This window comes from Bos javanicus, chromosome 4 (assembly GCF_032452875.1).
Source record: "Bos javanicus breed banteng chromosome 4, ARS-OSU_banteng_1.0, whole genome shotgun sequence".
NCBI classification, from domain to species: Eukaryota; Metazoa; Chordata; class Mammalia; order Artiodactyla; family Bovidae; genus Bos; species Bos javanicus.
In genome coordinates, this window is record NC_083871.1 from 45,002,407 (window position 1) to 45,020,605 (window position 18,199).

An 18,199-nucleotide genomic window follows, 5' to 3' on the forward strand; every position below is an offset into this window, starting at 1 on the left:
TGCTGCTGCCTGTAACAGTACCTGGAAAACTAGTGCTGAGGTGGACTGCCGCATAAGGCCTGTGGCTTTTCAGGGAACCTCCCCTAGAGAAATGCACTGTAGGTAATGATGAGGAAATACAAAACAGGGTGAATTTCAGGATATGCAGTGAGGTAACTTTTAGTCATAACGTTCTATCAGGGGGGAAAAAAAAAAGCCTAGGAGCACCTCCATAGCTCATTAGTCGAGAAATGCAAATTCTAGCTATAATGAGGGATCACCTCCCAACATTCAGAGTGGCCATCATTAAAACCTTTACAAATGACAAATGCTGGGGAGCCCTCCTAGCTCGTTCCTCAGAAGGTGAAGTGGTAAGAGCCACCAGTCAGACACTATGGAATTCCTTAAAAAATAATTAGAGCTAAATTATCTGTAATCTCACTCCTGGGCACATATCTGAAAGAAACTATAAAAATTTGTACACATGAAAATTCACTGCAACACGATTTCAATAGCCCAGACTCAGAAGTCAAGACCAAACCGTCCATCACCAAAGAGATGCATAAGGAAGACAGGGTCCATATATACAAGGGAATATTACTCAGCCATGAAACAGAATGAATCAGACCACTTACAATGATAGTGATGCCTCTGGAAAAGCTCATACTATGAGAAGCAAGTCAGATAAGGACCAATAGCATGTGAAAGCACCTCCACGACCCATCTAAGAACGGATACAAATCCATCAATTTGTAAAACAGACTCACATCTCAGTATTTCTGAATCAAGGTGCTTCACACCTAAAACAAACATAACCATATTAATCAACTCTACTTCAACATGAGAACCCCATGAACAGTATGAAAAGGCAAAAAGATATGACGCTGAAAGATGAGCCGCCCCCGGGTCGGCACGTGTCCTATATGCTACTGGGGAAGGGTGGAGAAATAGCTCCAGAAAGAATGAAGAGCTGAGCCAAAGTAGAAATGATGCCCAGTTGTAGATGTGTCTGGTGGTGAAAGTAAAGTCGAATGCTGTTAAGAACAATACTGTACAGGAACCTGGAATGTTAGGTCCATGAATTGAAAGTGGTCGAACAGCAGATGACAAGAGTGAACATCAACATTTTAGGAATCAGTGAACTAAAATGGACTGGAATGGGCGAATGTAATTCAGATGACCGTTACACCTACTATCGGGGGAAAAATCCCTTAGGAGAAATGAAGTAGCCCTCATAGTCATCAAGAGTCCTGAAAGCAGTACTTGGATGCAGTCTCAAAAATGACAGAATGATCTTGGTTCGTTTCCAAGGCAAACCACTCAACATCACAGTAATCCAAGTCTATAACCCAACCACGGATGCCGAAGAAGCTGAAGTTGAACAGTTCTATGAAGACCTACAAGACCTTCTAGAACTAACACCAAAAAAAGATGTCCTTTTCATCAGAGGAGATTGGAATGCAAAAGCAGGAAGTCAAGATACCTGGACTAACAGGCAAGTTTAGCCTTGGAGTACAAAATGAAGCAGGGCAAAGGCTAACAGTTTTGCCAAGTGAACACACTGGTCATAGCAAATACCCTCTTCCAACAACACAAGAGATGACTCGACACATGGATATCACCATATGATCAATACCAAAATCTGATTATATTCTTTGCAGCTAAAGATGAAGAAACTTCACACAGTCAGCAAAAACAAGCCCTGAAATAATTGTGGCTCAGATCATGAGTTCCTTATTGCAAAATTCAGACTTAAACTGAAGAAAGGAGGGAAAACCACTAGGGCTTCAGGTATGACCTAAATCAAATCCCTTATGATTATACAGTGGAAGTGAGAAATAGATTTAAGGGATTAGATCTGGTAGACAGAGTGCCTGAAGAACTATGGGCAGAGGTTCGTAACACTGTACAGGAGGCAGTGACACAAACCATCCCCAAGAAAAAGAATTGCAATAAAGCAAAATGGTTGCCTGAGGAGGGCTTACAAATAGCTGGGCAAAGAAGAGAAGTGACAGGCAAAGGGGAAAGGGAAAGATAATACCCAACTAAATGCAGAGTTCCAAGAACAGCAAGGAGAGATAGAAAGTGTTCTTAAGAGAACAATGCAAAGAAATAGAGGAAAACAATAGAATGGGAAAGACTAGCAATCTCTCCTGAAGAAGGCAATGGCACCCCACTCCAGTACTCTTGCCTGGAAAATACCATGGACAGAGGAGCCTGGTAGGCTGCAGTCCATGGGGTCGCTAAGGGACACGACTGAGAGACTTCACTTTCACTTTTCACTTTCATGCATTGGAGAAGGAAATGGCAACCCACTCCAGTGTTCTTGCCTGGAGAATCCCAGGGACAGGGGAGCCTGGTGGGCTGCCGTCTATGGGGTCACACAGAGTCGGACACAACTGAAGCAACTTAGCAGCAGCAGCAGCAGTGATCTCTTCAAGAAAATTAGAGATACCAAGGAACATTTCATGCAAAGATGGGCACGATAAAAGACAGAAATGGTATAGACCTAACAGAAGCAGAAGAGATTAAGAGGAGTTGGGAAGAATACACAGAAGAACCGTACAAAAAAGATCTTAATGACCTGGATAACCATGATAGTGCAGTCACTCATTTAGAGCCAGACATTGTGGAGTGTGAAATCAAATGGACCTTAGGTAGCATTACTACGAACAAAGCTAATGGAGGTAGTGCGATTCCAGCTGAGCTTTTTCCTAAAAGATGATGCTGTTAAAGTGCTACACTCAATATGCCAGCAAAATTGGAAAACTTAGCAGTAGCCTCAGGACTGGAAAAGGCAAGTTTTCATTCCAATCCCAAAAAAGGGCAATCCCAAAGAATGTTCAAACTACAACACAACTGCGCTCATTTCACACATTAGCAAGGTAATGCTTGAAATCCTTCAAGCTAGGCTTCAGCAGTACATGAAACAAGAACCTGCAGATGTATGAGCTGGATTTAGAAAAGTCAGAGGAATCAGAGATCAAATTGCCAACATCTGCTGGATCATAGAAAAAGCAAGGGAATTCCAGAAAAACGTCTACTTCTGTTTCACTGACCACGCTAAAGCCTTTGACTGTGTAGATCACAACAAACTGTGGAAAATTCTTAAAGAGATGGGAATATCAGACCACATTCCCTGCCTCCTGAGAAACCTGTATGCAGATCAAGAAGCAACAGAACCGGACATGGAACAGACTGGTTCAAAATTAGGAGATGGATACATTAATGCTGTACATTGTCACCCTGCTCATTTCATTTCTATGCAGAGTACATCATGCAAAATGCCAGGCTGTATGAATCACAAGCTGGAATCAAGATTGCTAGGGGAAATATCAACAATCTCAGATATGCAGATGACACCACCCTTTTGGCAGAAAGTGAAGAGGAACTAAAGACCCTCTTGATGAAGGTGAAAGAACAGAGTGAAAAAGCTGGTGTAAAACTCAACATTCAAAAAACTAAGATCATGGCATCCAGTTCCATCACTTTATGGCAAATGATGGGGGGGGGGGGATGGAAACAGTGATAGACTTTATTTTCTTGGGTTCCAAAATCACTGCAGTTGGTGACCACAGCCATGAAATTAAAAGACGCTTGCCTCTTGGAAGAAAGCTATAACAAACCTAGACAGTGCATTAAAAAACAGAGACATCACTTTGCTGACAAAGGTCTATCTAGTCAAAGCTATGGTTTTTCCAGTAGTCATGTATGGATGTGAGAGCTGGACCATAAAGAAGGCCAAAGAACTGATGCCTTCGAACTATAGTGCTGAAGACTCTTCAGAGTCCCCTGGACAGCAAGATCAAACCAGTCAATCATAAAGGAAATCAACCCTGAATATTCATCAGAACGAATGATGCTAAAGCTCCAATACTTTGGCCACCTGATGCAAAGAGCCAACTCATGGGAAAAGACCTTATGTTGCAAAAGACTGAGGAGGAGAAGGGGGAGACAGAGGATGGTTGGATGGCATCACCGACTCAATGGACATGAGTCTGAGCAAACTCAGAGATAGTGATGGACAGGGAAGCCCTGTGTGCTGCATTCATGGTGTCACAAACAGTCAGACACGACTGAACAACAACAACTCCAACATAAACTAAAAATTAAATGACGACCTAAAAAGGAAAGCAGCAGACTCTATTCCCGCCTCATGACTGACTTTTCAGGGCTAGTATTTCTTCCCTGGAGCCTGAGGGATTGTAAAGCTGGACTGTCATGGGGCTCAGGGAGCTGGGAAGGACATGCCAAGAGAGTAACCCCCCTGGACCTGTGGTGCCTTGTACCCTGTAATGAGACCAGAATGTCCTGATCCAGGAGGGCCATCGGAAAACTAAGCTAAGCTAAGTGCAGGGAAAACACGATAGACCTCTGGGTTGCAATAGCTTTGAGAAGTCACCTGGCCTCCATGTCTCCTGGTGCTCCAGGCATTCCCACCTACAGCCTCCTTCCCTGGAGTCCCCACCTACAGAGGACAGCAAGCTCAACACAGCGCTTTGGCAGGGGCTGAGATCTGCCCCAGGCTGAAGGGTAAGGGGTGACAGCATCGAGACGTAGCCCAGGTGGGTGTTTCTTCCGGCACCGTGGGCTCCCACTAACAACCCAGGAGCAAGACTTGCCCTCATCTTCTAGTTGCCCTTTGTGACCAGTGCTGGGAAAGAAGAGATGCTGCTCCTTTGTGGACGCTTCCCAAAATAACAACTGGAAAACCAGGAGTGAGGAATTGCATTGCAAGGCCCGCAGAGCTACTGTATTCATGGCTTTCCCTCATGCGGTGTGCTGTCCAAGGCAATCAAGAAGCTCTCAAGAAGCTCATTTCAACTGGCAAATATTACTCACAAGGCTCTTTTAAGGAAAAAAGCCAGGAATAGATGCTCAACGTCACTCACCATTAGAGAAATGCAAATCAAAAGTATAATGAGGTATCATCTTGCACCAATCAGAATCACCAACATCAAAAAGTCTACAGAGAATAAACGTGGGAGGGGCTTCCCTGGTGGCTCAGTGGGAAAGAATCTGCCTGTGAATGCAGGACACATGGGTTCAATCCCTGCTCCAGGAAGATCCCACATGCCTCAGAGCCACTAAACCTGTGTCCCAGGACTACTGAGTCTGAGCTCTAGGGCCCGGGAGCTGCAAATACTGACCCCATGCATCGCAACTACTGAAGCCCGCTCACCTAGAGCCCGGGCTCCTCAAGAGAAACATCCGCAATGAGAAGCCCACACACTACAACGAGAGAGCAGCCCCTCTGCTCTCTGCAACTGAGGAAAGCCTGTGCAGCAATGAAGACCCAGTACAGCCAAAATTGAATGAACAAATACATAAAATTTAAAAATAACAAAGCATAAATAGTGGAAAGGCCATGAAGAAAAGGGAACCCTCCTATGTTAACTGGTAACAGCCTTTATGGAGAACAGTATGAAGGCTCTTTAAAAACTAACAGTATCAAGCTATATACCCGGCAGTACCATCCAGGGTGTCTATCAGAGAAATCTGTAATTTGAAATGACAAACGCGTCCCAATAGTCACTGCAGCACTATTCACAGCAGCAGCACACGGATTCAGCCAAAATGTCCATCAACAGATGAAGAAGACAGATGAAGAAGATAGGTAAGGAATATGTGGTGCAGATCCATATAAGAGAATATATACTCAGCCATTAAAAAAATTGAAATTATGCCATCTGCAGCAATGTACATGGCCCTTCCAATGATCATACTGAGAGAAGGAAGTCAGAGAAAGACAAATAAAATCTGGTATCACTTTTAGGTACAGTTAAGGAAAAATGATACAAATGGAGTTATTTGCAAACAGATAGACTCGCAGACTAAAGCTCAGTGGTGGCTGCTGTAGGCACAAGAAAACCTGGCAGTGAAGGATAAATTAGGAGTTTGGGGTTAACATGTAGACACCATTAAATATAAAACAGATAATCAGCATGGATCTCTGTAAGGAATAGGGTACTCTTGTCACTATTTCGGTAATACCTACATGGCAAGAAGCTTGTAAATTAACTCTGCTGCTGCTGCTAAGTCGCTTCAGTCGTGTCCGACTCTATGCGACCCCAGAGACGGCAGCCCACCAGGCTCTGCCATCCGTGGGATTCTCCAGGCAAGAACACTGGAGTGGGTTGCCATTTCCTTCTCCAATGCATGAAAGTGAAAGGTGAAAGTGAAGTCACTCAGTCATGTCCGACTCTTCGAGACCCCATGGACTGCAGCCCACCAGGCTCCTCTGTCCATGGGAGTTTCCAAGCAAGAGCGCTGGAGTGGGGTGCCACTGCCTGCTATATTTTTAGAGGCTGTGGCCCAAATACCAGGAAGGAATTTTACCCAACAGGTAGCCCACCCATCTTGGCCTCCTGCCCTAAGCCCCTCTTCTCACAGCTTGACTCCACGTTTCTCTTCATACCGGGTTTTCTAGAAGAAACAAAAATGTTCTTGTTCCTCCCATCCACAAAGTTTAAACATACAATAAGGTTTTATTTATTAATCTCCTGACTCACTCTTAAAAAGTGCTGGGAAAATATTATTCATGCTAATTCTGTTAATTAGGATTAATAGTACGCACATTCCATGGCATTGAAGTGACAATATGGGTTGTGTTTTGTTTTTTAATCCCATATCCTTTAAAGAAAAATGGACACACTTACCTAAAAGATCCAATGTCGCCACCACCCACTTACTCCCACCTCCTGCCTCACTGTGGATCAAGCCTTCAGGGATGTCCCCACTCTTTTCCCACCCACTTCCCATTTCCAATCCCATCCACTTCCTATGTCTACTTCCTTATCTCTCAATTCCCCACAATGTCTGACAGGACAGGCATTGCTGGAAGAGACAGGACAAGGTGGGTTAGGAGGAATAGAGCGGCAAGAAACTAAGAGAAGAAAGTCCTACTGCAATTAGGAGCCGCCCCCTCCCAGCCAAAGTGAAATCTCATTCATCTAATAAACCGTGGGCCAAAGTTTGTTTCATCGTAAGTATAACTGGAATATTGAAAGGCCAGGAACCTACTCTCAATTTTTAAAGGAATGGAAGGTTTTTTGATGATTTCTTTTAAAATTTTAGCAGCTTTATCCAAGAATGAAGAACCAAGCACTCTAGGCTTAACCCTCATAATCCATATTCCAAAGCACGGGTTAGTACAATCTGGAACACGTCATGCACTCTCACCTTTTGTGACCTTCTTCATGCCACCATCCACTGGGAAAACCATTGCCAAATACTTTTTATCTTTCTAGGCCTACCTCAAAGATCATCTCTTCTATAAAACCATTTCCAATCCCACCAGTCAGAATCAACAACTTCCTTCCCTGAACTTTTAAGACATTCTGTTCCTACTTCCAGCTGCTACCGGATCAGAGCTAGTTACACACACGTGCACTCTGCGGCTCCACTATGAATGTGAAGGTACCTTATTCATGTCATCTCTCCACAACCTTATCCTATAAAAGGGCTCGATTACCTAATTGGAGTGTCATAATACAATTTACAGCAAAGTTAAGGAATACATATATTAAGAGCAAATACATAGGACTTCCCTGGTGCCCCAGTGGTAAAGAATCTGCCTGCCAACACAGGAGACACGGGTTTGATCCCTGGCCTGGGAAGATCCCACATGCCGCAGAGCAACGAAGTCTGTGCAACACAACTATTGAGCCTGTGTTCTAGAGCCTGGGAGCTGCAACTCCTCAGCCCACATGCTGCAATTACTGAAGCCCAAATGCTCTAGAGCCTATGCTCTGCAACAAGAGAAGCTGCTGCCAACGAGAACCTGGGCACCACGACTAGCAAGCAGACCCAGCTTGCCACAGCCGGAGAAACACCCACACAGCAAAGAAGACCCAGCCCAGCCAAATAAATCAATAATTTTTTTAAAAAAAAAAAGAGCAAATACACAGCAATTGGAAGACAAACGCTACCTCTTTGGAGCATGGAACGCTGCTGTGATCTCTTTCTGTTATCACCCATCTGAGAAGACTTGGAATAGAGGGATTTTTCCACGTTGGCCAAGGGTTAACAAATCTCCCATCCTTTCCTTTCTTTGATTTAGTTACATCTTCTTCTAGTCTGTAATCCAGTTTGAAACTCTTCCTGGAAAACCTAGAAGAATCACTTCCTCCAGAATTTCGTGAATTTTGGCGCTTTCTTACTGCTTCTTTAGGATACTGGTTACTTGTCATCAGGAGCTGGTTGGTTTCATTTTCATCCATGTTCTTTGGTGAAGACCTAAAAACAAAGAAAGCAGAGGGAAGAAGAATATACTGAGTTTTAACATAAAGAAGTTAAAACATACACATGCTGTTATGCCTCTATTAGGCTGAAACTTTCTTCCTACAAAATATCATTTTAGAATCCACTGTTGCTGCTGCTGCTGCTGCTGCTAAGTCACTTCAGTTGTGTCCGACTCTGTGCGACCCCATAGACAGCAGCCCACCAGGCTCCTCCGTCCATTGGAATTTTCCAGGCAAGAGTACTGGAGTGGGGTGCCATTGCCTTCTCCGAGAATCCACTGTTATTGCTTGCTAAATAGAAAAGGTGTTTGTTTTCCTTATTACTGCCAAACATTTTAAAAATTGCTCATGTGTTGTAATTCAAAACAAATCTACTTCACTAGCCAGCACTGAAACATAAGAAAAATTTCCATTTCAATAAGTCTATAGAATAAAGTAACTTCATGAATTTGTAATATTTCATATCTACATTTTTAAAATATCATGGTTAATAACACATAATAAGAAGGATTGTCTTAGTTCTTCCAGGATATTTCACTAATTCCAATGACTTAGTACAACCCCACAAGGCCTAGTTATTTTTACTTTGAAGACAAACTGCTGCTGCTGCTAAGTCAAATCAGTCATGTCTGACTCTGTGTGACCCGATAGACGGCAGCCCACCAGGCTCCCCCGTCCCAGGAATTCTCCAGGCAAGAACACTGAAGTGGGTTGCCATTTCCTTCTCCAATGCATGAAAGTGAAAAGTGAAAGTGAAGTCGCTCAGTCGTGTCCGACCCTCAGCGCCTCGACCCCGTGGACTGCAGCCTTCCAGGCTCCTCCGTCCATGGGAGTTTCCAGGCAAGAGTACTGGAGTGGGGTGCCATTGCTTTCTCAGTTGACAAACTAACGCCCTCCAAAAAGTGCACTGAGTCCAAACACCAAAAAAGGAGATACACATTAGTTGAGAGACATTTCATCAATGTAACAGGTTAACAATACAAATTTCAATTAACTCAGATATAGAACCACAAGCATGAATCCTAGCTCTATGAATTTAATCAAGTGTCCTATCCTCTCTGTGCCTTGATTTCATCTAAAAAATGGAGATAATAATACCAGCCTCCAAAGTTATTAAGAGGATTGAAAGAGCAAATGCAAGTAAAGCACTTAGAAACATGCAGGCAAAATGTATACAGCAAATGTAACACACGTGTATGCACATCCTCACATGCGTTAGTCCCACGCATCAGGCTCACCAGCTCAACAAACCCGAGCCGTGGCTGCCACCCTCTTCGTTACTGCTCCTACGCCCACTTACACCACCTCCCTCAAGGCGCTGAAATCCTTGCTTTTGGGCTATACAGGATTCCAGACACATTAAAGTGAGCAACGATGCAGTAAGACTATCCATTCACCTGCCAAGGACTTCATCCCCTTTCTATTCTGTTAAATGAACATTTGCTTTCTGAGAAAAATAAGCACAAATAACAGAGAGCTAAGCATTATGATTTGATTTCACTGGTGTTTAAACAGAAATATGACCAGGAAGAAAGGGAAATAACTCAAACCCCAGGATGAACACGTACACGCAACCAAACACTTTTCCCCCAAAACTGTCTGGAGTAAACACTTCATGGTCCAGAGAAAAAGTGTATTAAGAAGCCACAGCTGACGAAAGCTGAAGCACCCACTTCCGCTCAGGCATGGCTGCTAGTGCGAGAGCCCAAAAGCTACCACAGTCTAACCAGCTTGATGTCTTGAGCAGGTGACTTAATCTTTCCAGTCCTCCATCATCTTATCTGTTAAATACCTACTCATCTCAAGTGAGGCTTCAAAGGATTAAATGACATAATATACATAAAGTGCCTGCTACTCACACAACTAATTCTTTATTCCCTAATCCAGTTAACATCTAAAGTTGTTAACTTCTATTAGAAAGCAAAGGATCTGGGAGATTTATCTCAGTTCCTCCTATAGAATAGCTTTACCTGGGTTATAATAAAGTTTGGGTCCAGGCAGAAACAAAAACCATCCATTTAAACCCTACTTCACTGAAGAGATGAAAATACACAGGTATAGAGTTTAAGTCACTTCTGGACAAGATAATATGTCTAGCCAATGGCAGAGCTTGACCTCATGCCCACCCCCTGGGATGACTAACAGTTTGTGAGACTGTGTGCACTTGTTACACACAGACATTCATATAGACACACATATGTAATAATTCTACCAAATATATAATAAAGTATTGGCTCACTGTTTTCAACAATCAAGAGATAGGGGAGAAAAAAGAAAAGGGAACTCTGACTCAAAACCAAACACAAAAAACTCAAAGCAGGGTTTTCAGACAACACCCAGTTGTCAAATGTACCTGGAACATAAGATGCAAGAAAGGCTTTGAGAGTCGGGGTAGTAAAGGTGTGAGGATGGGATGAAAAGGACGGGCCTGGGGCTGTGACATTGAGGAGGTCTAGCTACACTCAGGCAATGCGGAAACACTAAAGGCACTTAAATAGGGCATGTTTGGGGACGACAACTCTGGTAGCAGGATAAAAACAAAAATGGAGTGGCTAAAACCTGGAGCCAGGGACAGAAATGAACGAGCAAGAGACAGAAGAAACCCAGAACGTCACTAACAGTGACGCTCTATGCTGCATGTTTCACACACTGCATTTAAATTAACATCCCCAGCAAAATTTCAAGGCAGCTATCATAATCATTTATTTTTAACTGAAGAACTAAAAGGCAGAATAGCAGATCAGGCAAAAGATGATGAGACGGTGATAGTGAGAAAGGAAAGATTAATTCAGAGAGACAATAAAGAAGCTGCATCACTAAGATTTGAGAGTCTCTGGATGGTGGCCAACTTTGGCCACTTTGTAGGGCAGGTTGGGGCTAGGAGTTAAAAATGGGATGAGTCAGAACTGGAAGCCTACTAACCCAGTAAAGGATTAGGGGAAATTAAGTACATGTTTCAAGTGTGGAAGAGAAACTGGATCTGTGCCCCAGGGAGTCTGAGGCAGGGTTTGAGATCACAGGGAAGGAAGGATCCAAGGTGAGCACTGATACCCAGTGCAAACGGATCTCTGGGATCCAGGCTGCTCTGGGGGTGATGAAAGAGAGAGCAAAGAGGCTTCCAGGGGCCTGGAGACCGAAACAAGGGTGAAAAATGGGTTTGGGGACTGTTTTCTTCCTGGACAAGAAACTTTTTTAAAGTTGTCTATTCACATGGAACCCATTTTCCCCCCCGACTCAGGCTTTCATCCAGATTAATCCTTAGAAGCAGGTCTCCACCAAAACCTATCCTCTCTTAACATACCCCACCCCTAACACATACAAAATCCAGACTTCAGAAGAGAGCTTTTTAAAGGCATATCTTTTTTTTTTTTTAAAGAGGGGGATGTGGTAAAGGGGAACCTCTAGAGATGTCCTTTGTTCTCAGAATGAGGACAAAGTAAGACGGCCCATGAGGGTGCGTGCTTCCAGCTCTGCCGAAACTCTCCTCTGTCCCAAATACGGGCCCTTCGTCTGCTTCCTTCATCTGTCTGCTCAGATGCATCACACGCCCCTGCAGGGCCCCCTTGCCGCCACAGTGCTGTGCACGTGACTCTTCATGTATCCCTGGGGTGAGAGGAGGGAGCAGCACATGGACACCGCTGAATCCACAGGATTGTGTACGCCCGTGACGGTGCTCAAACAACGCAAAGTGCTGGCGCTACGATGCACCGTTGCACGCTACACACTCTAGGCATGAGATGATCAGAAGGAACCAGAAGAACAAGACCCCAACTGCGACCACCTGGGCTCGTTCCTTTGGAGGAAAAGTACTACAAGTGCATCTGGTGAATGTGCCCAATGACGAGCTTTGTCAACAGATGATCCGGCGACCACGGCAGCATCAGCCTGCGGAGACACACAGAGCTGCTGGATGGCTGGGCCATGCGAAGGCCCTGTATCGAATATCACCCTGGTGGTCACTCTGTAGTGGATACAGAACAATCTCACAAAGACCATCCACTGGATCCTGCTCTGCTGACTAGCTTTCAGCTCTGTAAACTTAGAAAATAAATCTCACTGAACATACCCAGGTTGGAGTTTCCTTTTTCAAATGTAGCAGACTTCCCAATTATTTTTTGTTATATATCCGTCTCCAATTTCAGAATTTTCACTTATGGTGAAATTTCACTTATGGTTAAATAAGTGAAACTTCTGCCTTGATTTCTGGCCAACACTGAGTACAAGGAGAGAGGCGTATTCATAAATGTACACCGTCAACAACCTGTTACAAAAGGGGTCTCAAAAGTTGATGAGGATCTTTATATTATACTGATTTTCATCCAATTTAAGACACCATGGATTCGTAAAGCAATTGTTTTAGGTGCCACTTAGAAAGTTAAAATGTTATCAAAGAACTAAATGTAAGACCACATACTACACAACTCAGAAGAAAACACAGGGAGAACACTCTTTGACATAAATCGCAGCAGTATCTTTCTGGATCAATCACCTAAAGTTAAAGAAAATAAAAATAAAAATAAACCATTGGGACCTAATTAAACTTAAAGGCTTTTGCACAGCAAAGGAAACCATAAGTAAAATGAAAAGACAACCCCCAGAGTGGGAGACAATATTTTCAAATGAAGAGACCAACAAGGGATTAATCCCCAAAATGTAGAAATAGTTTATGAAGTTCAATATCAAAATAAATAAATAATCCATAAAAAAATGGGCAGAATATCTAAATAGACATTTATCCAAAGAAGGCACATGGATGGCCAAAAAGCAGGTCAAAGGATACCCAGCATCACTTGAGAAATGCAAATCTAAATTACAAAAAATGAGGTATCACTTTACACCAATCAGAATGGCTATTACTAAAAAAAAAAAAAAAAAAAAAATCTACCAACAATATATGCTGGAGAAGGTGTGGAGAAAAGGGAAGCCTGGTATACTGTTGGTGGGAATGTAAATTGATACAGTTACTATGGAGAACAGTACAGAGGTTTCCTTATAAAACTAGAAATACCTGGAGTAGGAACTGGCAACCTGCTCCAGTATTCTTGCCTGGAAAATGCCATGGACAGAGAAGCCTGTGGACAGTCCACAGGGTCACGAAGAGTTGGACAGAGCTGAGCACACACACGTAAAGAATACAGATTTTTCCAAACAGTGTAAAAGTAGGCCCCAACAAGTTGAATCAACTTTTCACAGAAAGCAAAATAGATTGTATATTCAGTTTTGAGTGATGGTTTTCAATTTTAATAGGAAAAGGGCCCAAATGTAGAATTTGGCCATAGCCAGAAATTTCAAGATAATATGCAGTTCATGTCTTGTTTCAATAAATGATCCCTCAAAATTCTGGCCTTTACCTCAAACTCCAGTGGATCCTCTCTCATGTGGCCAGAATCTAGTTTATGTTCATTGTGGCCAATCTTTGGCCAATGTTTAACTACAGTTTCAGAAATAAAGGCTTGTTCTCTATATTGATCAAAGTTTTATGATCCTTTTCTAAAGCTGTGGCTTCATTTTGCCAGAATATTTCTGCAATTCTTTAAAATATTTGCTTTGAGTTTGTCAAGAACCAACAGGAACTGTGTGGTCTTCAGCTGCAATGTAACACCACTTTAAACTACTGAGTACTTATTATGCACCTCTTAATTCACATATCCATTTTGACACTAAATCCAACACTGCATTGGAAGATTACTGTTTTTTATCTGCACTATAGTTTCAAAATCAGTGTGTTCAGATATAACCGTAAGAAAGTATATTATGATGTGCAATTGGGTTTGATTCATTGAAACTTTCAAGAACTCTTCCTTTAAATCTGATCTTTGAAAGTTGCTCAATATATCTATGGAAGTTTCCACAACCTACAAAAAAAAATAACTAAAAACAGAACTAACATATGATCCAGCAATCCCACCTCTGGGCATATATCCGAAGAAAACCATAATTCAAAAAGATGCAGGCACCCCAGTGTTCCCTGCAGCACAATTCACAACAACCAGGACACGGAAGCAACATAAATGTCCATCAGCAGAGGAGTGGATACAGAAGATGTGGAATTCGATAAGATTCCATTTAATAATGGAATATTACTCAACCATTGAAAGATGAAATAATGCCACTTACAGCAACATGGGTAGACCCAGAGATGATCATACTAACTGAAGCAGACAGAGAAAAGATCATATATCACTTATACAGAATATAAGTAATACTTATATACAGTATAAAAGAAGAATAGAAATGAACTTATTTACAAAACAGAAACAGACTCACAGATTTTGAAAACAAAGTTATGGTTACCAAAGGGGAAAAGTTGGTGGGAGGAGGGATAAATAAGGAGATTGGGATTAACATATATATATACTACTATATATAAAATAGATAATCAACAAGGACCTAGCTTATAGCATACGGAACTCTACTCACTACTCTGTAATAACCTATATGGGAAAAGAATCTGAAAAAGAAGAGATATATGTGCATGTATAACTGAGTCACTTAGCTGTACACCTAAAACTAACATAACATTATAAATCAACTACACTGTAATATAAAATAAAAATTAAATTAAAAAAATAAAAGTAAATTCAGTATTTTTGATATCAGAACATACAGTTCTGAATATTTTCCAGGTAAATGTTAGCATCTTTGATATGTCATGGATAGTCACTCAATTATTATTTATTAAATATCAAATCTAGGAATGATGATTTCCAATGTTACAATTCATGAGTATGTTGAAATCTCAAACACACATTGTACTGTTATTTATTCCTTAATTTTTTAAATGATAAAGCAACACATTCAATTCCAGGCAGCTGGCAATCTTTAAATGTCAAAGAAAGAAAAGATAAAACACTTCCTTTTGAAATAAAGCATTCTTGTTTTTGGAAAGCGTTTTACCCATGTGTGCAGCTTCTGAAGTAAAATATTCGTACTTGGACAGCCTGTCTTCACCAAATGTCGCAGTTCAGACCTCTCTTTGGTTAGACACACAGGAATAAAAGTTTTTCTATTAAGTTGGCATTTAATCTTCTAAGAAACATAGAGGTGCTCGCTTCGGCAGCACATATATTAAAATTGGAACGATACAGAGAAGATTAGCATGGCCCCTGCGCAAGGATGGCACGCAAATTCGTGAAGCGTTCCATATTTTTTTGAGTGCATAATGAAGATGGCCTGAAGGAGGGGAGGGCTGGAGAACGGTGGCTTTCATTCCAAGATCCAGGGATTTGGGGAAAAGGGGAAACTGACCTTTGGGGGGGGGGCGGGGGAAGGGTGTGCTTTTACACCAAAAAATCAAGAGTATGCAAGCATTTCTAAAAAAAAAAAAAAAGAAATGTAGAGAATGCACTTGATAATTACTAGATAGAATTTATGCTGTCCTTTTGGAAACAAATTGGTCTTAAAAATTTTATATTTTATATTTATCAGTTGTCACAGAGGCTTTATTACCTCAAAATCTGTTTCTGGATTCTAGCTTTCTTTTCCAAACTTAGCTATCAATATTATTCACAAATCCATCTGTTGTTCACAAAGGAAAAGAGGGTCAGCAAATTAATACTTAATTACCAAGATCCCCTGGAGGAGGAAATGGCAACCTGCTATAGTATTCTGCCTGGAAAATTCCATGGACAGAGGAGCCTGGCAGCCTTGCAAAAAATCGGACACAACTGAGCATGCACACACTGCAATGTTATTAATATACAACTCAGTGACAATTATTGTATGAACAACGTATTAGTTAGAATGTGTATATATATACATGATTATACTTAGATATATGTATATATAATATGTAATCTACATTAGTGAGCAATTTATCTTCACAGTACTGGAAAGTACATTAGTTGGGAATCGGGACAGGACTCAGTTCTCCAATTAACTAGAGGTTAAGCTTAGAGAGAAATTTAACCTCTCTAAACTTGGGTGTGGTAGTGGTTTAGTCTCTAAGTCGTGTCTGATTCTTGCGAGCCCATGGACTATAGCCCTCCAGGATCCTGTCCATGGGATTTCCTAGGTACAAACACAGGGACAGGTTGCCATTTCCTTCTCCGGGGGATCTTTCTGTCCCAAGGATCAAGCCCGCATCTCCTGCATTAGCAGGCAAATTCTTTACTGCTAAGTCAACAGGGAAACCCAAATTTGGGCTTCAGTTCAGTTGCTCAGTCGTGTCCGACTCTTTGAGACCCCATGAATCGCAGCACACCAGGCCTCCGTGTCCATCACCAACTCCCGGAGTTCACCCAAACTCATGTGCATCAAGTCAGTGATGCCATCCAGCCATCTCATCCTCTGTCACCCCCTTCTCCTCCTGCCCACAATCCCTACCCAGCATCAGGGTCTTTTCCAATGAGTCAACTCTTCGCATGAGGTGGCCAAAGTACTGGAGTTTCAGCCTCAGCACCAGTCCTTCCAATGAATACCCAGGACTGATGATCTCCTTTAGGATGGACTGGTTGGATCTCCTTGCAGTCCTAGGGACTCTCAAGAGTCTTCTCCAACACCACAGTTCAAAGGCATCAATTCTTCGGTGCTCAGCTTTCTTCACAGTCCAACTCTCACATCCATACATGACTACTGGAAAAACCATAGCCTTGACTAGACAGAACTTTGTTGGCAAAGTAATGTCTCTGCTTTTCAATATGCTATCTAGGTTGGTCATAACTTTCCTTCTAAGGAGGAAGCGTCTTTTAATTTCATGCGTGCAGTCACCATCTGCAGTGATTTTGGAGCCCCCCAAAATAAAGTCTGACACTGTTTCCACTCAACTGCTAAATAAAGATAATACCTAACTACATCCTTAAAGGACTGTAATGAAGAGCTATGACATCATAGGTTAGTATTTCTCCTGTGTCAAGTCATTTCAGTCATGTCCAATTCTTTGTGACCCTATGGACTGTAGCCCACCAGGTTCCTCTGTCTGTGGGATTCTCCAGGCAAGAATACTGGAGTGGGCTGCCATTTCTTCCTCCAGGGGGTCTTCCTGATCCAGGGATCGAACCTGTGTCTCTAACATCTCCTGCACTGGTAGGCAAGTTCTTTACCACTAGCACCACCTCTCTCACTGCTACACAAATACAAAGAGTATTACTATTATTTGTGATCAGAGGAGTAAACAGAGTAAATATGACAAATAGAACCTTAAGATCCAACTGAGCTGTTTTTTTTTTTTTTCAGGTAAAGGATAACATCCTAAAATTTCAGATTTTAAAATTCAGATTGCTGAAATTTTTCTTTCATTAAAAATTTTATGTAAGAAAAAGTAATAAAAAGTTTAAGTGTCCTTATTCTTTATATACATCAGTTATCCCCTGTGTTAAAAAAAAAAGAAACTTTAAATCTGTCTTATAAAGTGCTCATCTGATTATAGTCAGAAAAATTACTTTGACAAATGATAAAGTTAATACACACACATACACATATACACATATATGTGTGTATACACACACACACACACACACACACACACACACAGCTTCCCAGGTGGCACTAGTGGTAAAGAATCCACCTGCCAATGCAGAGACATAAATGTGGGTTCGATCCCTGGGTGGGGAAGATCCCCTGGAAGAGGGCATGGCCACCCACTCCGGTATTCTTGCTTGGAGCATCTCATGTACAGAGGAGCCTGGTGGGCTACAGTCCATAGGGTCACAAAGCGTCGGACACGACTGAAGTGACTCAACACACAACACACTGTATCAGGACCACCCCGCCACCCAGTAGCCTGGCCCACATCACAAACCTGAACCCAAGTCAGCCTTCACTTAGGGGAAATACCTGTCAAGGAGTCCAAACATAAACCATGCACAACCCTCCAATTTAGCTTAACTAGCTTATGACATTACCCTAGAAAATGGACCTGCTGGCTTTATAAGGAAATGACCAGTCTCTTGGCCAATTGAATCCTGTTTCCAGGCTGCCTCTTCTAAGGAGTTCTTCCGTAGAACTCCCTTTTTGCCCAAAATCCCCAGGGAGGAGCA

The 18,199-nt window shown here is 42.1% G+C and overlaps 2 protein-coding genes and 1 non-coding gene across 7 annotated transcripts in view; 2 read left to right on the forward strand and 1 right to left on the reverse strand.

Moving 5' to 3' along the window:
• The window catches only part of ARMC10 (armadillo repeat containing 10), a 123,681-nt gene that overhangs the window by 79,052 nt on the left and 26,430 nt on the right, over positions 1-18,199 (forward strand). The gene's annotated exons all lie outside the window — the stretch shown is intronic.
• NAPEPLD (N-acyl phosphatidylethanolamine phospholipase D) overlaps positions 1-18,199 on the reverse strand; it is a 92,027-nt gene that overhangs the window by 17,436 nt on the left and 56,392 nt on the right. For all 4 annotated transcript variants that reach the window (XM_061413878.1, XM_061413875.1, XM_061413876.1 and 1 more), the window contains exon 2: positions 7,911-8,217. In XM_061413878.1, the coding sequence (XP_061269862.1) occupies positions 7,911-8,201 (291 nt within the window). In that variant the 5' untranslated portion in view covers positions 8,202-8,217. The remainder of the gene's footprint in view (positions 1-7,910; positions 8,218-18,199) is intronic.
• LOC133246992 (U6 spliceosomal RNA) lies at positions 15,267-15,373 on the forward strand. Its single transcript, XR_009736232.1, has one exon. It is a non-coding gene; the product is annotated as a U6 spliceosomal RNA (small nuclear RNA).